The 20018-nt window shown below is 41.4% G+C and overlaps 1 protein-coding gene across 1 annotated transcript in view; it reads right to left on the minus strand.

Annotated features, from left to right (window-relative positions):
- Window positions 1-14351, minus strand: part of mybpc2a (myosin binding protein Ca) — a 45089-nt gene extending 30738 nt beyond the window's left edge. The window contains exons 1-4 of the mRNA XM_034539002.1: window positions 14258-14351; window positions 1659-1694; window positions 1451-1459; window positions 1299-1319 (exon numbers count right to left, since the gene is read on the minus strand). Coding sequence (XP_034394893.1) covers window positions 1299-1319; window positions 1451-1459; window positions 1659-1694; window positions 14258-14351 — 160 coding nt within the window. The remainder of the gene's footprint in view (window positions 1-1298; window positions 1320-1450; window positions 1460-1658; window positions 1695-14257) is intronic.
- Between the last annotated feature and the right edge of the window lie 5667 nt (window positions 14352-20018).

A 20018-nucleotide genomic window follows, 5' to 3' on the forward strand; every position in this document is an offset into this window, starting at 1 on the left:
TGAATGTGTGCCACCGGCAGAGGAAATCTCCATAAACATGCATTACACACTCTCTAGCCTATAAAAATGTGCAGTGTTGCAGCTGCCCCGCAGTACATGATTCTACCTGATCTATACATACAGTACACATCCCTCGCATCTCATGTAGCTGCTCTGCTGTGGGGTACTACACCCACACACAATTAGTTCACACATTGGACTGAATGCATTACCCTCAACTATGGATTGCACTTGAAAGGTCAGGATTTTCCGGTGAACGGGGAAGTGAAATGAGAGGAGCAGTCTGCCATTCTGAATATCTCTCAGGATTCTTCCTCACACATATGAAACGGTTGCGACCCGGTGGCAGGTTGAGTGACTAACTATATGAAGTGACCGCAGAGAGGAACACTCAACAAACAACTCTGTGGCAGATGTCACACGCAACCATTTCAAAGCAAGATCATTTAAAATGCTTCACTGTAAAATAAATGTTTGTGGTTTGTAATTTCTTGATACTGTAATTACTAGAGAAATATTATGAAGAGACAAAATTATGTGAGACAAAGCTCTTTTATTTTAGTTGAATTGGTTGACTTTCAGATAAAGCTAATTATTGCTGGTGTTGCAATTTAAAATAAAAGGCCGTTATTAAAGTAATGATTAAAATATGTTCTAGCAGATTCATCCTCCAAACCCAAGGATTTGGGTTTCATGCGTAAAGCAAACAGAATATGTGATCCATAAACAGTTGGTTAAACAATGTGTTTTTCCCTCCTTTGCATAACATAATGTCTCAACGTAATTACCTCTTTTTATTTTAAATTGTACTTTGTTGAAACCAAGAATTGGTTTCAATGAGGAATGCTAACAATGCTAACAATGCTAACAAGACACTTGTACAATGGTAGCTAGAGGACAAATGTGAAAGCTGAATTTGCATGTATGTGAAGATTTAAGTATACCCAAGCTAAAATAGGGAATTAAAATACACACACACACACACACCGATACAGTATATAGATACATATATGTGATGCCTAATCATAAATTAAACACCTTCTATTTTCGCTCAAACACCAAATTGAATTAGCATCTCTGGTGCTCTAAATAAACTCATGTCCTCATCGCTAATGAAAGAATATCGTCAAAACACTGAGCAGTGATTACTTTAGTGTGTGTGTGTGTGTGTGTTTGTGTGCTCGCGCATGTGCGTGTGTGTGTGTGTGTGTGTGTGTAGGATCATGCATATCTCCACACTCAGTCCCATCATCACAGAAGTTCACTGCTTCTGTGTTTGTTTCATCTGCAACTCTTACCCTCCTCCTCCACGGTCTTCTCTGAATGAGGGGAAACACACATGATCTTGTGGATGAGGATGAGGATGATGAGGAATGAGGATGGAAATGAATGACAGTTACATCTATGGGACACAGACAGACACACACTGGATGCAGAGTGTTTTTCTTACCCTTCTTGTCTGAAATAAAGAGAAATGAGAATAATTTATTACAAAAATTAAACAATCTTCATCAGACGCTTTCATTCAAATATTAGTTTTCAGTGGTTATTTTAGTTCAACTGTATAATAGCTGATTACTGTATGCGTGACTAAGAATTTATATTTATTTCTGGAGCACAGCTTGTGGGCTCAGATTAGATGTCGTTAAGGCACTTACCAGCAGAGGCTGCTGCAGTCTCATCGCCCTTGGCTGCTGCAATTAAACAACAATTATGTAAAATAATTTGTACCTCCTCATTATTTCATATGATACAACAACACAGCACAGTGTTTGGATAGTCACGGCTTCCGAAGCCGAGACTCGGTAAACTGTTTAAAGAGTTGCATCTTGTGATCTGAATCCTCAGGAAACAGTAACTAATAATAATGTATAAACATAACTGAGGGCACTTATTCTTTGTTCTGTTCATCGATAATTATATGCATCATGTTTAGAAATCAGGCACCTTTACAAACATACACTTTTAAATGAACGGGTTGATTTCAGTAACATAAAGACTACATGCTGGCAACCTTGCTTCATGCACCTCTTCTTGATTTCTGTGAGGTTTGCTTGTGGCAAAAGAGAGAATATTGGATTTCAACAGGGGAACAGCGCATGCTTCAAATGAGAAGTGGTTTACAGAAACAGTGAGGCTGAGATAAATATAAGTACGTTTTTCAGAGATCATGAGGAATAATTGGGCTTAAAAAAATACTGAAACGGGCGGCCTCAAGACAAAAATGCTTTTGATAGGATAAGTACATCAAAGTTCCAGGATCCCAGATCTGGGTTACTTTAGAAGCTCAAGGGCGTCTAATGAGATGGCAGATTAGGCGGGAGCTTCTGTCTGCCAGACAAACTAAAGCACACAGCTGCAAAGTCATAATTCATCTCTGGCAGCATTCACATCTCAACCACGTCTATTTCAATCATTCCACAGGTCTGTGCCCTCGCAGGGTCCCACCGTTTAAATGTTTAAAAAAAGGTTTCCGTGCCTCACTCATCCACGTTCTGTCGAGGCAGCGAAGCGTACATGAAACGAGTCGAGCCTCAGGAATGGGCGAGGACAGCGTCTTGGTGTCTATCGTTTCTCCAAAACACCGACAACAAGCCACAACTGAGTGTCACAGGAGCCTATTTAACATTGGGTTTAAGATATCAGGTCAGGCCTTGGCATCCTGCTTGTGTTCCAGGCTGGCACACTGTATCTGGCATACTGGTGGGTTGGGGCTGGGGCTGGGGGCTGGGGCTGGGGGGGGGGGGGGGGGTCACCCCTCTATTTTGGATAAGGTTTGTTTTCCAGGCAGCAATCTTTTAATGCCGGTCTCAGCACCTCGATCCAAGAAGGGACTCATGACACATCCAACTTTCCTTAGGTCCCAGCTGAGGCATCGATCCCGCCCCTCTACTGTCAATCAGAAAGACGGTCACTGAATTTCAGGTTACGTTGTTTTTCCATGACTGTTTCACGATGATGTCAAAGTGTTTACAAGCAGGATTTGATTTCTGACCGGCATCACACAGCAGAAGACAGCAGGAGGGTCAGCAATTACCCGAGAGACAATGGGGCCATAACTGAATGTCATAAACTGGTTCTATGGAACTCGTTTGGATGTAAAAGTCACACTTGTCATTGTATGAATACCCAGTCAGTGCCTCATGTATTGTCAGTGAAGCGGCTGCACATCAATATATGATCTCAAATGAGACCGAGGGGAAGTTATTGACACTCAGAAACTCTCATTTGATTGTCTTCCACCTTAGGAATGGTGTACGTGGTGGAACATTTGAAACCCATTTACATTTAAAGCTGTCATTCTGGCTGACGCAAAATCCTGCAGGATAAAAAAAATCTGTGCAGGCTCTCACAAACAATACATGAATATAACAACTATTTTGGTCACATGAGAAAAACACCTTAAAGAGCTTCAGGAGATTAGACTTGCTTTCTTTCTAAAGTGGGTGATAAAAAATAATTGCCTATTTCATATTCTACCTGATAACCTTTTTCTTTACATCTTAACTTAAAAAATATGATGAAAACAACTGAAAAGGCTAGCTATAACAAACACAAGATAAAAGATATTTGTGCCACCGGGAGCTGTCTCACTGAAAATAGGTAAAATATGAAGATTCTCAGCGATCACTGTGCTTTTTCCTTCATTACTTCCAGCAACATTTTGAGTGCAGAAAATTGAGTTTCCACCAAATAATTTGCAGACTGTCTATGTCACTGCTACCTCCTCTGCGGGTGATTACGCAGGGATTTTGTAGATGTTATCAGGATCATCCTTTCATATCTAATTTAAAAGCTCTTCGCTGCTCAGTTTTGCCTATTTGTTCCCCGTTTAAATACAGTGTGAGGTTCTCTATGCCCCAACTGAAAGATTTTATTCAGATGATCAGAGGAAGTATCACGCAACATAAAAATTACCACACTGAGAAAATATTTAAAGCCATTCAAGGCACTTTTTACGGCGGTTCCAAGTGGCAATGAAAGGTAAGTGAGTGTGAAAAACTGAATTTGAAAATGCAGAATCCAGAATGTGATGTCAAAGCACACGTTTACAAAAAGATGACAAAGGGACAAAAGAGGTAAAAGTCAAACGATGTGAGTCCATCTTTCCCAGAACAGACCACTTGTTCTCTGCTGCGTAAGAGAACGTTTGTATTTTAAAATGTTTCAGACACAAATCTGAGGATCATCAAAGTCAGTAGGATTCATCCTCTGGGGAACATGAATGTGTATACACAGTTCCATGACAACCCATCCATTAGTTGTCAAGATATTCAAGTGATGGGCCGACGGACCGATTTCCATCCATAAAGCCACATCGTTAGCGTTACTATAAATAACCAGAAAGGATGGGGTTCGAGTCAATAGAGGGCTCAAAGTCTCGTTTCATCAGTTCCATACTCGCCACTCATATTTATTTTGGGCTGATAGGGCAAATCTACAGCATCTCAATTAGTGAAGTGGTCACATTGTTCTCTAATGAAGCTCCACTTTGTGATTTAGGTTGATAAGATGGGGGAACTTTAAAAAAAAAAAAAAAAACATTTTTTTTCCCCCTGTAATTATCCGAAAGTGACCTGCTTCTCCTTCAGCCCACTTGATTAGGTCCTCTCTCTCTGTCTTCCTTTATCTGCCTGTCTGTGCTGCTTTGTGGGAAAAGCCACAGCCAGGACAACGGCGCCCCTTAAACCCCCGGCGCCGAGGGGGATGCACAGCTGATGAACACGCTGTCTGCGCGGATCCATCTCCGCTCCCATTACCGTCCACGCTTCATCGGCGGCCCTCCCTGCTCGAGATCATTTCACACTCCCTGTCTTCCAGGTATCTGCTAAATGGATAATGTCTCTCTTCATGTTCCTTCTTCCTCTTCACTTAATGCAAATCCCTACTCTCAGCATTTTTCCATCCCAACGTTTCTTTTGTCCTACTTTAATCTGATTCCACTTTTCTTCTGAAGAGGAAGAAGAAGAAAAATATGTTATGCAAGATGGTGAGCCCGAGAGGTGAAAACTAAAAAAGAAGAATGAGCGAGGCCAACAGAGGTCAAGGGTGATGTGAAGCCTCACGCTAAGAGCCTGAGGGAGATGAGACATTTATATTGAACAAATATCAGGTGAGATGCGTGTTGAAAGATGATTTTTTTTGTTTACTCGTTTTTCGCTGACGCTGCCACAATCAATAGTGCCTATACACACTTGATGCTCTCTGCATTCATTTAGACCGTTTTTATTTCCAAAAGCTTATCGCTAATATCATTTGAAATTTGAGGTGCTTTAATGCTTTAAAATATGACTCCGGCATGAATAATACCACGGATTGGATTTGTGTGTGTAAAGTAAGTATTTGTTGGTTTTAAAAGAGCAGAGCACTAAAACTGCCCTGGTTGGGGAATTGTTTCTGACCACGAATACTAAAAGATGTATGCTTTCTTAAAACTTGTGATTTAAGCACCCATTAAATGGCATGGAACGTTATACATATATATACACTGGATTCCAAGGTTAGACATGTGTTATTCAAAATGGTGTGCTTTAAAACAGTGTGTTCCAGTCTGATTGCTGAACTACAATAAAATAAAACCCACACTAAAAAATCTTTAACAATTTGGAGTCTTTATGTCACTATGTTCACCAGCTAGTCTTGAACTGCATCTCTCTGCTGTTTGCTGCTGAGCAGGTGGAGTACATTGAGTTGTTATAGCTTGTTGGCTGCAAACAGCTGCCTGCTGCAGCTTAAAGCAACAGTGAGGTTAGGGGCAAGAAAAGCAAAACAATGAGCTGCAACACGTTCTCATCCCGACTCGCCGCACGCTGACCCGTCACTGTCTAATGCGCTGGCTGACATCCAACTATGGCGCTCTACGGTCGCACTAAACATGCAGTTTAACGCTGGGAATTCAAACAAAAACACTTAGTCAGGTGGTTAAAATACGTCCCAAACATCAATAACGGGACAAAATAACTTTTAACACTAACACTGGTCTCCTGGGTGAAAGTCTTGTGATGTCTGAGATTTGACGGGCTAAAATAAGCTGGGCGTAATAAACAAAACAAGTGGATACACACTAATGAAAACATAGTTTTGAATATGATATTCCACTTTTGCTAATACATCCACGAAACACTACGCAGTCGACATTTATCTATGTTTCATCGGACTTCCTGTCGATGAGGCTCGAGTTAGGTCAAATTATGTCCGCTCTTTTTATAATCAGCCATCATGGCTCATGCTAACTATGATAGTACAATTTTAATAAGGAGACTTCATTCCATGATGGTGTCTACGTATTTTACACTTAGCAGCTACATTCATATATATATATATTAATGAATATATTCACCAGAGATTATTACAATGTGAACCAACAATGCATGATGTTCCTTGAGGATTATTCATCACATGCTGAAGAAAAGAAACCTCAGCGACTCTTTATACTGAAAAACAAAGAGTAGATTTACATTTCTGTGCTTGTACTCTCTACAGTCTCTCTCTCGCCCTCTCTGTCTCTCGCTCTCTCTCTCTCCTCCCGCTTTGCTTTTGAAGGGTAACCTCTGTGGAATGCGCTTCGTTAATCTCTCTTGACATTTCCCTGTCTTCCTTTGCTGCGCTCGTCTCCTGCTTGTTCAGTCGGTTAAGCCAAAGGAGTCAGGCCAAGCCCAACATTAGAATCTGGAGATCTCTCTCTCTCTCATCGCTGAGCGAAGCCAAAAAAAAAGGGGGCGCAATTCCTCACGCGCATTTGTTTGTTTGAAAGTGTGTTTTGATGCTGAGCAGCTGTTTCTTTAAGAGGCGTCTAATGCTGCTGCTGAGGAACGCACCACTTAAGTGCTTTTGTTTCTACTGGAGCTCGATGTTGGAGTGCTGCTGAATACATTAAGTCACTTAAGCGTGTCTACAACCGTGAGCTATGGTAGCAGCAAACGTGCCAACGAGAGAGTGAGGCGGGCTCCGGCTGAGCGCAACCCCAATTGGTGGTAACTTATTCCCGCGACTCATACCGTGTTAAAGCAGCCTGATGCCCATTTACACAGCACCCCGGTTGCACCCATGGACTGGACCAACGTGCCACTCTATGGATGCATCTCCGAGCTCGTGTTACCACCATGTGGTGTGAGTGTGGTGAGTCCGACATGCTCTGGAGACAAAATGCGCAGAGCCAAAGAACCAGAGGATATTTCATCCATGTTTCACTTGTGCTGTAAATATTTCCTTAGGATGCTAAAAGTTTATTTGTCAGCAGATGGCCACTCTGAAAAGCAGGACGAAGGGAAGCCCTGAGGTATACGTTGCCAAAAAAAAAGTCTGTTTCAACCGAGAAAGTAAACATCTGTGCATGTTATTGATCGTATTAAGCTGAATAATCTCACGTACACACCAGTCTGTGTTTACATACTATCAAAGTTTGTTTCTCTCCTTGATCGTTCTCCACAAAGACTCAGTGTTGCATCAATATTCAGTTGCCCCCTGAATAAATTGAAAAAAGAAAAGGTCTGAGAGAGATTATTCTTAAAGTAGCACTCCACTGATTTTACACATTAAGATTAGCGGCCCATAAAAATGGTTGTAAAATGTCTTCGATTTCTCTGGAGCAAGCTAGTTGGTAAAAATAACCCCATTGGCGTCGTCAGGGTTATCTTGACTTGGCTGTAAAGACAGAACATTTTTAAAAGAAAGCCTGCTATCGAGTTGCATTGTGGGAAGTGTAGGGTCTGCATGTTTTTAACTGGCGACTGCATTGGATTTCATCTTTCTTTAATACCTCGTACGAGTCCCAGAACTTTATGGAAGTGCAATACTAAAATTACCCTTTTAGCACAACTCTCCAGGTACAAATATTTTATCCTCAAGCTGTTTTTTTCTGATTTTAATTGTGGAATTTTGATTCAAAATTAATAATGAAAACTGCCTCCACACACTCAGATTGAACTCAGCAGCTCTGCTTCTGTGGGATGTCACTAAGACTCCAATCCACTCCAATGTACATGCTTATTTGGCAGCGCTATTCAACAGGGAATCCCCCAATGCCTTAAAAGCACCTTAATCCCACTTTAAAAGCAACTCATTTTATTATTATGCTCCATGATGACACACGGCCAAGCTGCTCCTACTGTACTTAAACCACACTGAGATGTGTTTTTTGCATTTGCATAATGTTCCAATATACATCATCAAAATGGGGACTTATTGACAGTAGAGCCTGAAGAGACGATTAATATCCAAAGAATCTATTCATAAAGCGGAGTGTGTGGATGGGTATCAACGGTCTTATTGCCACTTGGCATGGCGTCCATGCTGGGGGCAGAGCGTGACTGATGGAGTTTCACCATTTTACGAGAAGGATGAAGAGTGGTGCTGTCGGCAGAATAAGGGTGAACTTAAGCCTCCGCCCTCTCTACCACGCCATCATTTTCAAGTTGACAGCCTTGATGATCTGACTCATTATCATGTACTGAATGGAGTGGCAACTTTCCCCTTATTCAAGACATTTAGTGTGAGATACATATTTATATCCCTTTAAATTTACATTCCTGAAATAAATATTAGGTTACTAGCAATGCACTTGTAAACAGGTGTGTTTATTCACACATAACCATTTCTAGACACATTTCTGTCTATTCCTGCAGAGCTGCTGCTCTCCTCTACACAGTGTTCCCTGTAGGAGCTGCCAGGTTTAAACACACTGACCAGGAATTAAGTGTTTGCACTTAAAAGTGGTTGGCCTACTTTTGGTTTTTGGCTGGAATATTTTTTATATTTTAAAGGATTTTTTTTTCTTGTGAACCTCTTTGAGAACTTGTTCAAGTTTAGCTTTAACACTCTCATCCATCCAGCATATCTATTAGATCCTGTGTGGATTATACCGTCTTTGGATTCATTGGGTTGAGGTGAACATTTTTTAGTAATCTGAGTATTTGTAAATACTTGGATTTATTCATAGACCTAAAGACACATCAATTAATAAATAATATAACAATCAATGTGTATGTTTCAGCTGTTACTCTGAAGGACCGCAAATTGTCAACATTGTTCTCTATAAATCTAATAAATTAAGTAGCAATGGAAACCCAAAATGTGTTCTTTTTAACGTCGATCTCAGGAACAAGCAGTGAGCTCTGCAGAGACCTCTCTACAAAGAGATAGGTCTCTCTAATGTTTGTCCAACGGAGTTTATAAACCTTGAAAGGTGTTGACATCCCTGTGTTATTCCGTCTATGGTGCTGTAACACTCATGCATTAAGTCTGTTGTGGCGGAGGACTAAGGGATTAGACACATGGGGCTGTTTATAACATGGGTTATAGTGATGAGGATGAGAATTATGTTTGTATTCCACCAGCAATGCCTCTCTCCCTCTCCTCCCCTCCTCTTCCTCCTCCCTGCCACATGTGAGGAGGAAGATGTATGGGAGGAGAAAGAAAAGCATTCGGTAATAGGGTTGGAAGAGGAATAAAAGTGGTACGGAACTGCAGATTAGATTTTATGGCAATCCTGTGAACTTTCCTGACGATTTTAATGAATTGTTATTATGTGAATAAAGCACTCTCAACACGAGAAAACAATTGCCAAATGCAGCTCTCGTTTCGGGATGAGGAATCTGTGGTGTTCGGTAAGGCGGCTCTAAATGCCGTATCAAGCTGTCATCCACTTCAGCTTTCCATTCATTTCTTTTTGTCTTTCAGCTTCGCGTCAACACAGAGCGCGCTCCAAATAGGCCGAGGCCTCTCTCCAATCACAGAGGACGCTTTTAGAAAAAGGCCTACGTTCACGGGCACATCGCAGCACTTGGGCTGCGTTTGGAGAGACTTTGTTGATGATACGTCATGACTCCGTTCACGCCGTCGTTGTAGGACCTCGTAGCGCGGTCGCTTGCCTCTGCATCTGTCAGCAATCCATCAAGCAGCAGGGGGCCGACCTGAGAGCCTCGGTATGAGGTAATAATAGACTGGATCAGTGGTGAGGCGTGGGGCGTGGGGGGTGGCAGGATGTTGGTCTCCTTCTAGCCAGTAGGGTGGAGGTTTAACCTTCCACTAAACAACTGCTGCTCTCCAAAAAACAACAAGATGGACACACAGATGCTCAGCGGGCTCGATTTCACAAACATATTTCAGACGGCTCTATGGTCTTTCAAAAGACTCAAACTAATGGTCAGACTACAGCTGGAAGTCTAAATTCATCCGCTATAAACTATATTGGGACTAGTGCTGCAGGAATAAAACCTTGATATGAGTCAGCGTTTTTGCACTAGAAGAAATGGTTCCTATAAAAAAACGTCTGTCCCCACAAGGCCATCGATGACTGCAACGGGAGGTCAAATGATTTAAGATATTCATATTGATACTGTGTTGTACAATAGCATCAAAAGCTGATTTAAATCAATGGTGATATATTAATACATATATAATTATATTAGCAGGATAATGTCAACATCATTTTGAAGTGTAATTTATGGAGGGTTTGCAAATTCAGAAATTGCTTCACCGTAATGAAACATACAATCCATTGGTGTAAAAACTGTATTCTGGATACCAGCAGACTAATTGCACGTGACTCTTAAGACACGTCTGGACCGCTGGGACGTTGGGATCTTACAGAAGAGGAAATTAAAAACACAAGAAATTTGTTGAATCCGGAAAGTTTTCCCAAATCCCTCGAGCAAGCGTCTAAAGAAGTCTGTTGGTACGTGTGATTCTTGCATGAGGCCCAATGAGCAGCTCTATTCACACACAAGCTAAATCAGACATCAGAGAGCTGGTAAAGTCGGTTTAATATCCGGTTAAACGGATTCAGACATTTGCGTTTTCATATTCAGCTTCTTCTCGTAATGTCTAGGTAATTTGGCTTTGGAAACATGACTCTTAGTTATCCTGGAGGTAGGGCGGCTGACTCTTCAGGCGCTAATCTAAGAGCAGAAATAGGACTTATGCTGTGTTCACGCCAAACACGGCGCAAACGTTTCACGGGAGTAGATTACATACAAAGTCAATGCAAAGATGCAAACAGACGCAAGTTGAAATCTTTTGTATCCACAAGACTCAGCGTTGAGATTCTTCTCCTGTCAGCACAGATGACCTGCCGTGAATCAGAAACTATGAAGGAAAGCAATAGTGCAGCCGTGGGCACCCGGAGCCCTACGATACCTGATTGTCTTTAAGACCGAACAAAACTATGTGTATAAATGTGTGTGTATAAACCATACGGTACGAGCAATGCAATCAACACGGCCGTATTTACGCCTACAAGGCGTTATTCTGAGTGTCGACGGAGCTGCTGCAATGTTAGCTTAGCCTAGCATTGATCGATCCGAGCTCCATTGAGAAAACATGCTGAGATTCAGACACAATGGATCCCGTGAGTGACGTGGAGATTCTCTCTGCGTTGGGTGTGAACGCAGCACAACGATAGCGACTGTCCAGAAAGTCTTCGTGCAATTGGCTTCAGTCTTTAGTGCTCTTTGATTAATCTAAGGTTAGACTTAAATTTCACTCTGAAGAGCTGAGATCACTGAGATCAGTGGCACCTGTTGACCAATGTTTCCATGGTAACAGGCAATCGGTGACACCTCCTGACCAGCGGCACCGAACGACAAAAACAGGAAAACACACTTTTTGTTCTACCTGTTAGCGATATATATACAGCAGTGAGGACATCGTTTGTCCAAAGAAACGTCGATCTGACGTCTGACTGACTGTTCTGAGCTATCGTCAAAGTCTATCTTTGTAAGTCCAGAACCCGCTCCGCCCCGTCCGTTTGGGTAGAGGTGTTGGTCCCTGGAAGTGTAGTTCGTAATTAATAATTGGCTCAGCAAAGGAACCACCCTGGCATCTTGAAACTATCAGCATCAACACTGATGCACAATGCTAATTACTAACTGGTTCCAAAGAACCCACTGGTTCACACACAAAACAAGTCAATTCAATTAAATTCAGTTTATTTTCTATAGCCCAATATCACAAATTACAAATTTGCCTCAGAGGGCTTTACAATCTGTACACATACGACATCCCTGTCCCAGGACCTCACATCGGATCAGGAAAAACTCCCCAAAAATAACACATGGCAGTAATCTAGTCTGGAAAGTCAGAGCTGTTGTGAGAAACACTGACAGCCTGCTGGGTTGCTTTTGTCTCTTTTTAATGGATCAACGAGGGGTTAAACAAAGTGGACACACACCTCCGATCCCAGAGGAGTCTTTCCCTTCGTTGATCCACGAGGCCACAGCTTTAACGCTTTAGAACTATTCTTGTGGCTGTTTATTGGGACGCGTGCTCCTCCTGATCCACGGGGCTTCTTGAGTATACCGGGGCGCCCTTTACCGAGGAGAGCAAGACGCCACAGTGGGGGGACCAGCTGATCGACAGGGGCAGAGGGGTTTGAGGAAGTTCAAGAGGGACAGTGATTTGGGATGGGTGGAAACACAAGAACAGGAGGAGCCTGAGTGAAGCTATGTGATGTGGCAATATGATACGTGTGATGTCAGGACGCTGGATTGGCGACACATTCGTAAGATATGATGAGGGTGGAATTACTGAGAATGAAAAGGGAAAGATTCCAGGTCCGTCCAAATCTTTCATGGCTGTATTTCATCACACGTCAACACTGACGTGAGCTTTTGAGGAACCGAGAAAAAAAACACTTCTTTTTTTTCCAATTTTATCCGGTGCAGTTTGAAATTGTTCTATAAGTAAAAAAGGATCACTATCAGACCATGACGGAGAATGTGACACCTCGACTGCAATCCATAAGAAGAAGAAGAAGAAGAAGAAGAAGAAAAAAGGGAGTTGTGACTCTTTCCACACAATAACAGCAATATGGGGAACTTCCTGCAGATCGGCGAGGGGAGATGGATGCCAGCGGAGGAGACAGCGTAACAGAATGAGGGAGGCAATCAGGGTCAGATAGATTAGGTGTCGGAGGTGCAGAGATACGATGCAAGGTAGTTACACCTGACTAAGCAGAGGAACCTCTAACAAATCATCCCCCTCATCTCTTCGCTTTTTATCTGTTAGCTGCTCCTCTCCTGCCTTCATTCCCTCCTCTCCTCATGCATGCATTCGTTCCTCCGGTTTCAAGCCTGAACCGCTGATTTACAGTGCTTTGAGGTCACCGTTGACAAAGGCAGTGGGGCATCTATCAGACTGACACCAACATTACGACATGCACTACGGCCTGTACGGTTTAATGTCACATATCACACTGTTGTATCAATATGGTTAGGTCATGCCATGCTGGAATCTAACACGTGTAGTTTACGGAGAACGGTCAGGACTTGTCAGTGAGGAAACAAGGGGTTTACTTTCTTGTCTATTTTTATTTATTTTTTAAACTGCATTTTCATTCTTAGAACTAAAAAGCAATAAAACTATGTGTAAAAATCTGCAATATGGCTCAGTAGCAGTAACAGTTGGGTTCATTTTTGGTTTATATATAGTATACATGTTATGAACATATTATTATTATTATTATTAATAATAATATTAATATAATTTGCTCAGGCGTCCTTCTCTTTTCTGTCTTGCGCCCTATATAACCACCTTTAACTGGTTTGGATATATCCATGGTTATATCTATTTTGTTTTGTTTTTGGTTGTTATGCTTTATTTTGTCTCATTTCGTTTATATTCCTGTTTTTGTCATTTTGTTACTGCCCTTTGCACCAATACAAAACAATTATAAAACATATGAACACAAAGAATAACTATTTTGTTTCTGCATAAAAGATCTTGAACCTTACGTCTCTCCTTTTACTCTCTAATGATGAGAATATTTTACATTCACATAATGCTTTCATCACTAGCATTTATGTCCTTATTTGTTAGAAAATGGACATAGAGAAAACTTGTTTTTCCTCCGAAAAGATAGATATGTAGTCCGACTACAACTGCAGAACATTGTTAGTAAAAGAGCAGAAAGTAGAGCCGATGAAGACCGGCCGTCACTAATGAAGGTAAAACTCACACCACAGCCCATGTTTAACAGCTTCCATTCACATGAAGTACAAATAAAGTATTTTGTTATCATGTTAGTGTTGCTTTATTACAAGTGGACTATAAACTAATGTAAGAATCTGATAAAAACTAGAATTTTAAGTCGGATTTGTCCCAAATTCAAGCATTTTAGTAAGAATAGGTTCAAATAATGGCTTCAAATTTCTTTGTTATTTTCTTCTTTTTTGTTAACTCTTGTTAACATTTCCCTCCCTCACTGTTGTCTTCGCTCAGAGAGTTTTCAGTTATAATTCTACAGGTTGGACCAGCTTACCTGGCGTCTGGGGCTCAGGCATGTTTACAGTGATTCCTCTCAAAGCGTCTTTCTCCTTTCTTGTCTGTGGATCTGCCTGCATTTCCTCCCGCATCTCTTTTTATCACCTCAGCACCCCACCGCCCTGCCCCCCCTCAAACACACACCACCACTGTCAGTGACTTCATCCCCCCCCCCCCCCCCCCCCGACAAGTGGAAGAGAGTGACAGAAAGGCTGTCACTTGAAACCTTGGCAGGAGCTGCGGAGCTTTGAGGAGCAGAAGGAAGACACCATTAGGGGTAAAAGCCCTTCGGAGCAATAAAGAAAAGTCCGGCCCTCGAGGAAACCTGCCAGCTGATTAACTCATTAGGCCCTGGAGCCGGAACCAGCTGACGGATGCTAATCAGCACTGACTGACAATTTGATGGAGGGATGCAGCAGTGGCTGAAAGTGCTCAGATAGGTTGTGAGTTTAACTCTGACTTGTGTTAAATATCTCTTTTTTCGTGCACTCCACGATAAAGATGAAGTGTTAAGGTGGAGACCGAGTTACTAGATCTATCTGAGACTGAGAGATCAGACAGATGCACCGTTTTGTGCAACAGTGATTGGATGCAGATGACAAGAGTCACGTCGCTGCATCGGGGCCTTATCTTCTGGTTGGTCCGTTTTGAGAAACTGAAGATGTTTTATCAATAGTTAACAGATTGAACATAGTCTCTCCAAAGAGCAAACCATTTCATCACAGTCTCCTTCCTGTATCCTGCATTGGACCTAATGTTAGACATATATGTAGTTTACCTGTAATATAACCTGTTGCACTATGGATTCATGACATTAACTGTTCACTTAGTAGCTCTTTGTTCAAAAGTACAGAGCAGATTGACAATGAATTGAGTAGACAATATCCTAGCCACCTATCGAAAACCCAGAGGCTCTTGTTTTTAACATAAAAAAGGAGAATAAGGTCCCAATAGTTTTCCAATTGTCCACAATCTGAAGAGAACACAGAATCAAATCGAGAGCAAAGCAGCAGCAGCAGCCTCGCGTTCCTCTGGGCTCTGACAATCCCATTTGTTCTCAGGAGCCGTAGAGCTGTCAACAGCATGTATTTTATGGGGCCGATAGCCCTCTGCAGTGAAGCACAAGGTCAAAGACAGTGAGAGGAGGTCACTGACCTTGTGAATTCCTGCAGAGGTATAGTCTCCCGAACCCCCTGAAGTCGCCGACACGCCTATCGACACATACTTGTTTATGATAAGAATTAGCCACATATTTCCAATGTGGTACGGAAAAAAAAGGCTGTATATTTATTATTGTACATATTGGACTGCTGCCTTCCTTTGATTCCAAAAAACGGGTAATATCCACATCGGTGGTAAATGATGCATTTAAGCCGCTTTTCACTTTCCTTTAACTCCCTTTTTGGAATTCGGCGCTTCTTTCCTCGCTTCCCGACTCGCTTCCCGACTCGCTGCCATAACCTTGGCTGTAACAATAAACATTCTCTGAGACTTTAATTTGGTCAGAAAGAGAGGCAGAGATTGAAGAGCGGCTATTTGAGGCGAGTGCAACTCGAGATTCAGATGTTCAAGGAGAACAAAATACCCTCGAGAAAGATTATGGAGGGCTGTTTGAACAGAACAGGTCCTTGAGTCTGTTCGACGTACTGTATATTCTGGCTTTACATTACACATTTAAGCTGAATTATCGTTGATAAGTCTATTATAAGCCTTCACAGCTCATCTGTTGTGATTTATACTCTGACTTTGAATCGGTTGAAATCATTGTGGATCTAAAGTGGCTATAGGAGACTATCTAGGTGTCCTGCATGATCCAGTGATCCGCTGTAAAGAGTTATTTAACGCTTGCATTAGTTAAGCTTCACTGAAGTACACCTTAAGCCAACTGAAGCAGGTCCTCTCCACCTTCACAGCGTCTTTCCTTTCACTGTTACGCACCAGTTTAGAGATGAAAGCAGTCAGGACTTTGTGTCCAAATCTGTCCATGTTCAGACGAAGATAAATTCAGCCTCTGAAACAGATTTGTTTTCATAGATTATGGTTGTTAAAAGAAAGAATATAACATAAAACACAAATCTAAATGGTGCTTCAGATTTGTGCAAAAACTAAGTAAGCTTTCTTTATATCTGATTTAGGTCCATGCAAAGGTAACGTATAACACAGGTCTAGAATAAATCATTCTCCCGTTTTTTTGTGTCTCTTTTTTGTTGTGTTGGACTCTTTGTAGTTATTTATGTTTCTTTGTAGTTATGTAGTGTCTCTTTCTAGTAGTGTGTGTCTCCTTGTGGTTGTTTTGAGTCTCTGTAATTAATTTGAGCTCTTTGTAGCCGTATTGCGTTTCTTTTAAGGTCATTTTGTAGGTAAAGATCACAGGGCAAAGAAACCCTGAAATGTCCTGCGCCTTATAAGGACCTCGGTTTTATCGGCATTAAGCTAGGACAATTATCAGTCATCCAATTGCATTAACACTTATAATAACTCATGTAAAATAGACAATTTTGTCATGTTATAAGGAAGAGAAGAGTGAAGAGATGTATATTGAAATATCTGCACAGCATAGACTGGATCTACTGTTCCCTTATCTCAAGACATAATGTTTGACGTAGTTTCGACTATATGATCGGATTACTGATGGTGTTTTAAAAATGTTGATGTCCAAAAGTTTCATTCAGGCGTTTCAGATTGCAAGCGGTGTATATGACCTGAGTAGTTAAGTTTGTCCCTGTGTGGCCATTATGATAAAGAAGATAAGATAAAGTGGAATATACTGGCATCACTTTAAATAAACCTTGCACGGATGAGCCGTTTTTTTACAATTTCTTATTGATCCCTGAAATTAAGGAAGATCTCTGACTATACACGGTGAAGAGAAAATCATTTTTCAGCGATTAACCCTAAATCTATTTAAACTTCATTTTCTTTCGACATTTTGTTTACTTCATTTCTCATTTTTCCCATTGATCCATTTTTTTTTTACAGCACACAGACGGGACATGACAGCGTCTTCCCCTTAAAGTCCTGTTGTCGTCATAAATATACAAGCTTTCATATTTGACTAAGAATACCAAAGTAACACTGTTGTTTTCGGGCGGTGACAGAGAGTAATGAGCCGTCCCAGTAAAGGGGAATAGATACTGTGTAGGCCTGCGCAGTTTCAAAGGCAGCGCCCGAGGGAGTCACATGCCTCAGTCACCATATGCTCATATGCCCCCCCCCCCCCCCCCCACACACACACACACACACACACACACACACACACACACTCAACAGGAGCCCTGAGAGGGACCGACTGCTTCATACACACAGTAATGTGATAACAACAATGTGCCAAAAGCACAAACGATATCCATGCAAGTCGATTTATGTGTAAAATCTGAGAAAACCTGCTGCTTTTTGTCTTCTTTTAGGTTTTTTTGTGTATTCTAAGGTAGATACAGCATTAGTGTCACCGTAAATACAGCATTAGCAAGACCGTGAAGAATCTCACAGAGGGGTTTTCGTGGCCATGTTTTTGACCTCATCGAGGACATTCCTGTTTTGATATTTATGTCGGTGAGCCAGATTGTTCTTCTTGCAAACGTCAGGACGGGTGTTACAGTGGAGAAGGTGCGACACCCTCCAACAAAGTCCTTTTGCGCATTAAGTCTTGACTTCTTGATACTCTAAACTTTCAAGGATTCAAAATGGATTCAAAACTTCTTCTATGCACTTTGATGCGTACATGTTGAAGTTTAAAATGATGGATGCCTTTCACTTGTGAGGTTTTCTTGCATGTCAGCAGAACTCCTCAGCCAGGAATAAGCATTGAGAAATAAAACACATCAATCACATCTGGCAGAAACCTGCTGCTGCGTCTCTTTTCTCTCTGGTTCTCCTCTTCCAAGTTGTAGGGCTCTGGCCAAAACCACAGATAAGTGAAGCCACAGACATGCTGCCCCTCAGTTGACCCCTTGTACTGTTAAACGGGGATTTGGCAACTGCAAACATTTGTTAAATTATTAACTAGAGCCGGGATCCAGAGACATAAAACAACGATCCATGAATTGTGGTCTGGAAGTGCAACATATTGGAGACTGTTCCCACTGAACCTGTTGAGCTCGGGGAACGCTGCAAATAAACAAGCCCTGAGTTATTGCCATATAACGCGGAGAAAACGCGTCTGTGCAGCACTGAGGTGGGAGGAAAAATCAATTCATGTAAGAATCGAGATACTGATCTTCTTAGATTCTGAATTGATTCATACCTTCCGAAAACAAAAGCTTACATATTGCTACCGATGGACAGTAAACCTTCACATCAAGGTCAAGTTGTCTCAAGTATTTGAATAGTACAAATGTTGCTATGAAAGCCTACCAATTTTATTTACCTAACATTTTAGTTTTTTATAACTTGAACTTATCTTGAAGTCACCGACAATTCAGAAATACTGATAACGTTGTCGTGAAATATGTTCATTTTTGCTAGTTTGGAATTAATAAATGTTACATTTTGCCTCTATGTGTCACATTACTGCAATCACTGACTTTTTCAAATATAAAATCTTGATAATCTTATAAGTTTGCATTCTTCTATTGACAAATAGACAACTTATATATCGTCTTTTTTTTACGAAATGAGGAGAGAGGCTCTGGCTGGAATCGAACAAGGGACATTGCCATTTCGTGGTCAGCGTCTCACACCCAGGAGGTCGCTTACTTACATTACGACACAAGCCTCCCAGACACACGTGGGTAAAGAAGATATGACTTTATGTAAACAAAACAACATCCTCAAACAAGTTTTTGGAGTCAGAAGCAAGAGATCAATCAGCCATTGCAACTCTCCTCTCCAAGTATTTTCTCTGCTCAGTTACAGTCACAGTTCCCCTCAATTAACAAACAGGTCCAATCTGATCCCAAGAGGGTTCATAACGGTTGTTACGTCCACTCACTTCCCTTCGAGAGCAGTCTCACTGGTTTCAGGTTGACCACGCCCCCTGAGTGCCCGGGTCACCCACACCTGAACCTCATGTGATCATCAGTGGAGCTTGACTGGCTGTTTGTTTGTCTGGCTGCTGCTGCAGAGTGTGTGACTGTTGAAACGTTGAGTGTACCGCAATACTGTTAAAGCATCACTGGTCTCTGCTGAATAGTTAGGCGTGCCTTGATCTATTAGTTTTGCTTTTAAGCCTCGCGGGGGTTCTCCGCCTTTGGTATTACCTCTCCTTTTTCTCCTGTCTCGTGGTTAGTTCTGGAGATTAGCATCGTCTTTCTGTTTGATTCTGGAGAACAGTGTTTCACAAACTTTTCTTCTGTGGACCCATCAATCAGCCAATTCACAATGGACCTTATCTCTGAAACGTGAGAGGAGTACATGTGTGCTTAAATGAACACTCCTGACCATTTTTACTGCCATTTCCATGTTACCTCATATCACCTGCAATAGTTAAAACAGACATTTCAAAGAGATGTAAGGTTGATGTGTTAATGAAAACATATACAAGTAAAATAAATGAGAACAAATGAATGCATTTAGGCCGAGTTAACAATCTCATTCTTTTCATTCCTCACCAGTTAGAATGTATTGTTTGTCTTTTATAATAGGTTATTAATTAGGCTACAATCATCAGGATATACAAACATGCAAGGTTCCCTCCTGTAGCTGTTCACTGCTGGATATAAATGTTAACTAAAAGACTGGATGAAATTCTGCAATGTTTTTGCCAACACTTTTATTTTGAATGTCGGCTTATTGTTTATTATTTTGCCCTTGGAAACTGA

This window comes from Cyclopterus lumpus, chromosome 8, assembly GCF_009769545.1.
Source record: "Cyclopterus lumpus isolate fCycLum1 chromosome 8, fCycLum1.pri, whole genome shotgun sequence".
In the NCBI taxonomy this organism is placed as follows: domain Eukaryota; kingdom Metazoa; phylum Chordata; class Actinopteri; order Perciformes; family Cyclopteridae; genus Cyclopterus; species Cyclopterus lumpus.